Consider the following 9,507-nt stretch of genomic DNA (forward strand, 5'->3'; position numbering starts at 1 on the left):
TGGGGGGGTCTCAGTTTTAGGAAACCCACATTATTACTTTCTAATGTACTAATATATATAAATTGAGATTTGTGTTTTTAGTAATACAGTACTTTTTAATAGTAAAGCTGAACATACTGAAGCACCAGTTTCTGGATCTCCTTTTGGCTTTGGATTGGTTGGGCTAAAGAAGCCTCTATTTGATCAATCACGCATCCTTATTCCACACAGTGAGTGTTTGATTGCAAGGGAAACACGTGTACACTCCGTAGAGCATTTTATTAGTGAATTGGACACCTGAGATTTTATAACAAACAATAATACAGAAACAACATTTATTTTGGCTTGAGAGTTTATATAGTGAACACTAAAGTTCGCAATCCATACACAATTAAATAGTGGGAAAAAAACATGATTCGGACAAACTACGTATTGAGACACATTTTAAATAATATTTCCTTTTAAGAACATATTGGTGTTTGTTTATTATTCCCTACAATAGCAAAGCTCGTTACATGTTACCTTACCGTTCCCATCGCTAAACACAGTTCAGTTATTTAACACACAATACGGGACAGAGACTTGAACAACCCCCGTCAAAACTTACGTTGCGGCGAGTCCACTGAACTAAAGGAAAGTGCATGTGCCGCATATATGAGACTTTTAATTGTCTCACACGCTTTATTGATTGTCTTAGCTCGCACGTGTTTCATTTGCACAGTGAGGTTTAATAAACGGTCAGAGATTCACAGTATAAAACAACTCCACCTGGAACAGAATCACCCCCTGACACTGCTCTTGTAAGAGGAGGCTATCTCAGTAGAAGATGACCTTGCAGTTCACAGTGAAGTTTGTGTGCAGGTGGGTCTTCAGAGCTGGGTTGTCATTATAAACGCTTACCATGGTAAAGCTGAGGGGTTATTTAAAGGGCAGTTTTGCATGCTTTCCCATGTTTATATTCTGCATGTTACATTGTTATACAGCACCTCTGTTCTGCACTGCCGTTCAATCAAACTTATGAAAGTGAAACCCTAAGCTCTGTCTTAGCAGCAACAGCCCCATGCTGACTGACACACTGCTGATGAACAGGCTCAGCTGTGCCTCTGGAAACTCTGACTGGAAGCCTGTAGAACAGGGCTGTGTTTGTGATCGAATCCGCTCGGTAAACCAGAGAGCTGGACTCCTGCCACTGGACCGCTTCGGTGCTCCAGGGCGGACGTGCTGTAGCAGTAGATGGATTAATCCGGATTGTCTTTCTAGCCGAAAATTGTATTTAGAAATAACTGATCATAAGAACATAAAGTTCTTCTCATCAGTGCATTTCCAGTGTCATTTCAAGTTGAGTGCTTCGGTGAGGTCACAGTCGAAGTTCTGGAAGGGGTCCTGCCCCTGCCCCAGCCCAGGCCCTCGCTGCTTCTTCAGCTCCAGGATCAGGCCCATGGGGTTCTTCTGCAGCAGGTGTGTGTCGAAGGTGGTGCCCCGGAAGAAGAGCTGCTTCTTGAAGCGATCGAGGTGGTGCAGCCGCCGCACAGGGTTTTTACACAGCAGCTGAAACAAGCAACGGACACAAGCAGCAGGTGAGACGATGTGGAGTAAACCCAGATTCCACTTTCCCCCACAACATTGCTAAAACAAGTACAGCCCAGTTCAACAGCAACAGCAGTTAAAACATTAAAAACAAATTCAGCACAATTTTAGACTTTTTTTTTTTTTTTTACATTTCTTGCTGCAGTTACATCATTTGGCCACCTAATGGCGCTGTGTGCTATGTGAAAATCCCAATCGATGGAAAATACAGCTTAACAGCAGACAGCAGTCTCTTTCAAACAGCCGTGTGAACAGGCAGCCTTGAATGCAATGGTTACCTCACTGAGCAGGAGGGAGAGCTGTGGGCTGAACGTGCTCGGCATGTCGTATTCACTTCTCCTGACCATCCTCAGCATGGACGAGTGATCCGGCTCCGCGGAGACAGGGAACTGGGTGAAGACACAGGGAAAGAGACACTAAGACAAGGGCATTGTTAGGAGACCACAGAGTCCCAGAGTTTTCCAGGGTAAACTTTGCGTTTCTATTTGCCTCTGCAGTTCTGTTAAGAGATGCAAGTTGAGACTTGTCCTGGATTGTTCCTCTGCTTAATTGCATTTACTAAAAACAGTACAAACACCAGCTTGTCAAAGCTTGCTTTGTAAGCCTTTATGGACGAGTGACAAATAAACAGGCATGCTGTTCACTGAAAGAAAAACACTGGCTCTAAATACCTTGATGTCACATTCCAGCACTTAATGGCAGCTCTACACATTTGCCATGGTATTGTAAAAGGACAGAAAATGCAGTAAAGTACAGGAAAACACTGTCAAGTACAGAGTGGTTTGGTAAAGCATATTAAAAACTACAGCAGACCAGGCTAAACTACTGCAAACGCACACTCTCCACTGCAGCTTCTATGGCCCGGGCTGACAAAAAAAAATAAAAAATGACAGAAAAAGCAGCCCCTTACCTTCCCTGCAGCCAATGAGAAGAGCAGGATGCCCAGCGACCACCAATCAGCAGCGTGGTTATAGGGACCCCCACTCAGAACTTCTGGAGCTGGAACAGAAGAGGATTCATTTAGGAGCTGTGCCGCTGCCAGGCGCGACAAACCGAACCCGCAGAACAACCTGGAACGGTTCAAACCGGGACGCTAGCGGCCACATTCTCTCCTGATTCTACCACGTGCCTGTGCAGGTGGAGGGTCTGATTTTCCATACCCAGGTAAAACAATTACAGTGGAGGAGCACTTTACCAGAGAGTTGTCCTTAGGGGAAACTGTTCGAGTTCTGCGTTTGCTTTCCGCCCCTGCAGCGTCTCCTTACCCATGTACTGCATCGTCCCGCAGATAGTGTACGCCTTTCCTCCTCTCTCCAGTCGACGGGACAGCCCGAAGTCTGCCAGCCTCAGGTGTCCTGAAAGCAAGACAGACTCAGATTCAATCAAGATTTAATTTATATAGCGCCTTTCATAGTGGACCACCATCACAAAGCGCTTCACAAGATAGTGAGGAACAATGCATGATACATTAAATACAGTGAAATACAGAGCATAGTACATGAAATACAAACAGCAAAAAAACAATGCCAATACATTAAACACACATGGAAGTAGGAAAGGGCTAAAGATGCAACGCAGGCACATTATGTGTGTTTCACTGGGGGTTAGAAAGGGGTTCAACGAGTGGCTGGTGGGAAATTACATGCAATATAACAAATATATAAAAAAAAGATTTCAACAAAAGACGTACCTCGGTCATTCAAAAGTACATTTTCCATCTGAGTTTAAAAAAAAAAAAAAAGTCGATTTTTTTTTTTTTCAATTATTTATACCATTATGAACAATAAACTGCTCTGTGTATACAAGCATTTTAAAAACACATTTTTCATCCCATAAAAGCTGCCATTACCTTGATGTCCCTGTGTATAATTCCGAAATCGTGGAGAAACCCTGGAGGAGAAACACAACGAGTTACATCTTCTGTAAAAAATAAAAGCCAGCTTTGTATGCACACTGCCTGCAAGGACAGTTTGGGTTTTTGTTGGTGCCTAATTCACCATCCACAGTCTGGCTTTCTCAAACAGCAGCTAAAGAGCGCCACCTGGTGGGCGTTACAGCATTTTCTTCCAGCACATTCCACATTGCAGTATTTTCGTATTAAGTCTTATTCACTAGTTTAATATTATATATTTTTCTCTTTGTAAGTTTTTGTGTTTACTTGACTTAAACCATGGATACCACTAAGATGCCCAAATGCTATGACTTTTACATTTTGGTAAGGCAAAGATTTCTCCTATCTCCCACCCCCAGAACGACCCTATCTAGGGTCCCTGCTACTCAACGACAGCTGAGCCCAGCTCGGCAGCAAACACTTGAACGGCATCCTCTCTGAACTGTCCAATCATGGACCAGTATGTGTGGAGGTCGCCTGTGCTGCAGTACTCACACACTGCCACCAGGGGGAGGAAGAGACAGCTGTGATTGCAGGTGTTATGTTAACTGCGCTAACACAGGCACAGCAGCACAGAAACCAGCGGTCCAGGATCACCGTTTATACCACCTCTGTCCAGGCTGGGAGCACTGCCCTGATCACATCAATCTATACAGAGCATTCAGAGCATTTTACAGCACCAGGGCAAGCAGCCTGGTTTGTACCAACCTCCCACAGCTGTCCCAGGATTACCCACTGAAATAAATGACCCCTTTGTGACCCCGGTCTCCTTTCAGTATGTAGGTATGTCTGCCCTCTACACTTCATTACTGTCTCTATCCATATGGGGCTTTTTGCTTTCGGGCTTTTGCACCTTCAGTTACTTTCTAAACAAACTGAGTTCACTTGGAAACAAACTGTGGAGGAACTCCCTTCCTTTTGCATTCACATGTCCACCTCCGTGCAAAAGAACTGGGTTCACTTCAAAAATCAAGTTATTTTTGCTGGTGCACTGCAATGTTTTTCTGCACCGACTGTGCTTTCACACTGCACTGAAACAAACCAACCAAACTCAGTCCTTTTCCCCCGAACGGAACGAGACCACCTCTCGAGAAGGGCTCCGTTCAGCTCGATTAAAAAACAAACTCTAAAAGGGACCCAGTTCTTTTGGAGCAGGCGCACATGCTTCCAGAACACAGGGATGAAGCGGTATAGAGGGTGGACCTGATGAGGCTGAAGAGCGACGCTGGCTTCACACAGGAGGGGTGACTGGGTCTGGAACATTTCGAATCTGTAGGGGTTGGTTCAGGAGGTGACTGGTACAGCACAGCAGTTGGATCAGGCACTGGGGGTTCAGAAGGTAACACGGGGGTGCCCAGGGTCCCAACAACACCCACAGCTAAAACCAGGGGGTTTAAAGCAACTATATACCTTTTAGGTCGATTCAGAGCCAACACAAAATGCAACGAGCCGGTGATTTTAAAATCACCCAGCCAGTTACACTTCTGCTGTATGGATGTACACACTTGACTGTGCATACAGGTTATAAACAGCTGTGGTTATGCAACAGCTTATTCAGGTTTTGGAACATCGTACGGTTTTGTGTGCTCTCTCTGAGAACACTAGACCGTGGGGGTGTACTGTGAGATTCGTATACCTCTCATCACAAAACTGATTGGGAATGCAGAGGAGATGGAAAATGAAATATGAATACCTATACTGAACCTGCTACCTCACACAAGGCATCTTTCTGAGGAGGTGAAATCCTTCAAACAGACGCATCTTTCTGTGCCGTCTGCTCAGTTTTGCGCAGAAGGGAATACAGTTGCTTTAAGTGGAAATCAGGAGAAAAGCAATCAAACGCTACCAACGTATCTAACTAATGATGTACTCACTACTAGAGGAGCAAAGAAAGAGGGGGTCTATTCCAGCTGCCAGCGTTGAGCTCGCATTCGAACGGGGGTCCGCTGGGTTTGCGTTCCAGCCACACCCTCTTAATGAGGAACGGGACGGCATTTCGGAGAATAGCAGTTCCATATTAAAATAAGATCCAGCAGTGAGAACTCTGAGCTGCTGTATGAAACTCACTGCAGTCATGGGGGGTACAGAACCAGCATGCAATCTCAAAGCCAGCGCAGCGCACAGTGCAGAGGCTCTCAAACCCTTTTGTTTTAGGGGCCCCCATCACCCCCCCCACCCCCCCCACCACTAAAAAAATTAGCAAACTTTTTGTGACCCCCCTCAATGGTTCCCACAGTTTGAGAACCACTGGAGGCGCCGAGCCCAGCTTAACCCCCGTCCCGTCCGAATGTGAGCGTGGCGCCGGAGCGACGGGCACTCACTAATGAAGAGGTGGCGCAGTGTCTGCCAGCAGTCCTGCAGGTCGTGCAGAAAGGGGTGCTGCACCAGGCGCTGGGGAGGAAGAGTGAACACAACGCCGTAACAGAGACAGCGAGTACAGAGCTGCACGCGTACCCTGCAATAACTGCTACTGTGAGCTCCGTGATCCAGTCCTGATTTTGCTATGGGTTTAATAAGACTCACTTGAGCTTGTTAGCTGCACACTGTGGCTAATCAAGCTGGAAGTAAAACCTGGAACGGGTGAAGCTGCTATGCAATTGGAGTATCCATCCCTGCTCCTGTTCACCGCGTTATGTAATTAATCAGTCACTGCTAATACACACGCTGCCGTTTTCCTTGATAAAGAATGATAAAGGCTTGCCATCGTTCACAATGCTAGCACTGCCTCTCGGAAAGCACTGAGAAAAATGGGAGTTTACAACACAGCTTCAAATGCAATGTGACGATGAATAATGAATGATGCCGTGGGGAATGAAGTGGCTCCAGTATGCTAATGGTACGACACACGGGCATGTTAGAAAGCCTTCTCGTTTCATTTATAACGTCATGAGATAACCAGCAGCTGTTCTAAAGAGTTATCAACAAGGTCACTTAATACCTGGATGATCACCTCTTCTTTAGATTGTTCCAAAACCCCCTGCCTTAAAATCTCAGATTTCAGCAAAACCTGCAAAAAAACAAAAAAATAAATAAAAATAAATCAGAGATGTCATCAAAGCAATCTAAATATCTCATCTACAAACCCCGTTGTGTCTGCACAGTAGTTTTCTTTACCTTGAATTCGAATGGGACAGACATTCTTTTTTGAAGTACGCAGTGCCCCCTTGTGGCTGCAGCTTTTTCGAATGAGGAATGGGAGATTGAAAAATGAACTGGCATCTCTCGGCCCATTGAATTGAATGGAAAGGCGGACCGCGAACCACACGGGTTCAAAAGAGGAACGTCTTACCACTCAACTGAAGAGCGGGCTCTGTGTTCGGGAGGTATACGGCCGTGTCTTGCTCTGTTCGGTATTATTGACTGGCCAGACGGACAAAGCCGCTACGTTAATTGGAACGAGTTTACTGGACGGCTTGCCTTCACTGCGCATGTCTTCTCCTTCTGTCTGTCTTTCACCTTCAGAATTGGTCCATAGGAGCCTTTGGCTATGAAGTCCAGGATCTGCATGAACAGTGAGACGTATAGATTAGCACACAAAGCCAACATTAACTTCACAACAGCGTGCAGGACTAATCAGCAAAAAATACTGTGACTCGGGTGCGCAAACTATCACCCTGCTTTTTTTCCGGCAACTTTTTAAGCAGCTAGTTGAATGTGTCATTTTTAGTACTTAGGGAGGGGAGGGGAGAGGGGGAGGGGAGAGAGGGGGAGGGGGAGGGGAGAGGGGGGGAGAGGGGGAAAGGGGGAGGGGAGGGAGAGAGGGGGAGAGGGGAAAGGGGGAGGGGGAGAGGGGAGGGAGGGAGAGAGGGGGAGAGGGGGAAAGGGAGAGGGGAGGGAGAGAGGGGGGGAGGGGGAGGGGGAGAGGGGAGGGAGAGAGGGGGGAGAGGGGGAAAGGGGGAGGGGGAGAGGGGAGGGAGAGAGGGGGAGAGGGGGAGAGGGGGACGGACCGTTTCATTCCCGGGCGTTAGGGCTGTCTCTGTGTTACTGCAGCATGCTGACCAAGAAGGAAACTTGCTAAATTGTTTAATTCAGCCCCACATCCTTAAGTAAAGAAACAAAATAAAAATAATCCACAGATGAAAGCAGAAGCCTTAACACGTGTCCACTGCATTCGTTTCACCTCTGGAGGACTTTAACATAAACACAAAACACCAACATAAATACATGTAATATTGCGACTGAGGAACGCACCTCAAATCCCTGGCTAGCCGTACCTGGAAGCGCTCCTTTCCGGGGAAGGAACGGTGCGGGAACTCGGGGAGGAACAGCGAGATGAATCCTGACAGCGGCCACTCCAGGACATCCTTGCCGGGGCTCTGAAGGAGAGGCGGCGGCAGCGGCAGCAGCTCCGGACCCTGCTCGGGTTTGTCTTTGATCTTGCGCCGCGTGAAGCGGAACGGGCCGAACTGGCAGAGTCCAGTCGGGAGCGAGATACCCACACTGGACAGCAGACCCCTCCAGCCTGAACCGCAGGGGTTATCGGCAAGCAAGCCCTTCTCCTGCAGGGATCACCATCACCCACGTTATTACCGCACAGACCCACCGGGCCACGGGGCACACTCTCAAAGTCTGAACACATTTTACTATGGAAAAAATAATATATATATATTCTACTGCCAGTAAGAAAGCCCCAGCAAGACTGCTGCCTGTAGTTTAACATCAGGGCTGAGGAAAGAGAAATTCTTATAGTTTATTCACTTTAAGTTCACAGAAACTGAAACAGGTGGTTATATCAACAATGTGTTTTGTGCAGATACGGGCGCCAGCAGCGGAACCAGCTGAACTGGTACCAGACAAATCCTATATGGTAAAAAGGATTTTTCCCGCAACGTTAGTCAATAACACAGGCGATGCACTGCAGGTTAACCGTGCGCTCTCCTGCTGACGCAGGTAGTGTCTGCACAGACCGCGAGCACAGATCGCATAACCTTGCATCCCCTGGAACTCAACGCGTCATCGATCACACGCGCAGCAGGGTGCGATGAAAACACCTGTGCGCGCGCCGCGGTTACAGCACGTCGCTAATGTAAACGAGTAGACGCCTGTTTAAATATCATATTGAACTTACTAAAAAAACATCCATTTGTAACACGAAATGAATAACGACTGTATTTGTGTAATATTTAAATACTGTTAAATTATGACTGTGCCTAGTTACTTATATATCAGTATATGTACAAAAAAAAACAAAATAGGTTGCGGCCAGTTGATTTTACAGTTTACAGTCAGTCCGAATTTTAATAAATCTCAAAGAAAATAATAACAATTTAAAAAAAATAAATAGTCTTCGGACGCTACAGGCTACGCCGATACTAGCACACAACAATGCCGCTCTGTGTTGCGGTGAAGAGAGGACCACAACCCGAATACTTCAGCGCTGCATGACCGCTCGTTATATGCATAGAGAACAGGACGAGACTGAACCCCTGATTGTTAATAAACATCTACTACTCAATGAATGATTGATATTCCAGTTACAAAGAGAACACTAACTCACCGTGTTACTGCTGTGACTGACGCCAGCACCCATCCCAGTCTGCGGCTCTCTCTTATTGCTGTTTGGTTATTTCAGTGCCAGGTGGTAACGTCCTTAATCTGCTGGGTTTAATTGAGCGAAGCCGCGCGTTGCTTGCAGTACAGTCATCGGGTTATCAATCATAATCTGCATTTATAATAGATTGTTTCTATTAAAACGGTTGCATTTCTACTCTCGGCTCGCATTCAGGACCCCCGGGTTGCTTTGACACACATTCTGGATTTTAATTCAAACGCAGTGGAGCTGTTTTTGTTCCGGTGTCCAGTTCATGATCAGGCTACATCGCCTGTAATTCCACGCACGCCGCAAGAGTAACCCGGGACTCCGTTACGTAAACAACGCGAATCCACAATTCCAATGGATCCCACCTACGCAACATAAACCCTTAATACCCGCCCCTGTCATTAATAATGAAGCAGAACCCCGTTTGGAAAAACACCCAGACCTCATTACTTATTAATCGACTGGTCTTTTCTTGCCCACCCATCTCATTAATAATTAATGTTCCATTCTC

At 46.5% G+C, this 9,507-nt stretch overlaps 1 protein-coding gene across 2 annotated transcripts; it reads right to left on the bottom strand.

The window, feature by feature from the left end:
* Window positions 1–169: 169 nt before the first annotated feature.
* Window positions 170–9,352, bottom strand: LOC117430394 (ribosomal protein S6 kinase-related protein-like). Of its 2 annotated transcripts, XM_059000653.1 has the most exons (12): window positions 8,955–9,352; window positions 7,672–7,956; window positions 6,875–6,958; window positions 6,396–6,464; window positions 5,779–5,848; window positions 3,848–3,955; window positions 3,416–3,456; window positions 3,257–3,284; window positions 2,832–2,921; window positions 2,477–2,565; window positions 1,845–1,955; window positions 170–1,527 (listed from the first exon to the last, which is right to left on the bottom strand). In XM_059000653.1, exons 1-12 carry the CDS (start codon window positions 8,985–8,987, stop codon window positions 1,309–1,311), a joined length of 1,227 nt encoding a protein of 408 aa, XP_058856636.1. In that variant the 5' UTR covers window positions 8,988–9,352; the 3' UTR covers window positions 170–1,308. The 2 variants fall into 2 exon arrangements, with proteins under 2 accessions (XP_058856636.1, XP_058856637.1); XM_059000654.1 differs by lacking the exon at window positions 3,848–3,955 and having other exon boundaries at window positions 172–1,527; window positions 8,955–9,350.
* Window positions 9,353–9,507: the final 155 nt, after the last annotated feature.

This window comes from Acipenser ruthenus, chromosome 26, assembly GCF_902713425.1.
Source record: "Acipenser ruthenus chromosome 26, fAciRut3.2 maternal haplotype, whole genome shotgun sequence".
Classification (NCBI taxonomy): domain Eukaryota; kingdom Metazoa; phylum Chordata; class Actinopteri; order Acipenseriformes; family Acipenseridae; genus Acipenser; species Acipenser ruthenus.

Coding starts and splice junctions, on each gene's coding strand:
- LOC117430394 (XM_059000653.1), bottom strand. CDS start 8,987: ATGGGTGCTGGCGTCAGTCACAGCAGTAACACG. Junction 7,957..8,954: donor TCAGTCACAGCAGTAACACG/GTGAGTTAGTGT, acceptor TGATCCCTGCAG/GAGAAGGGCTTGCTTGCCGA. Junction 3,285..3,415: donor TTATACACAGGGACATCAAG/GTAATGGCAGCT, acceptor TTTTAAACTCAG/ATGGAAAATGTACTTTTGAA.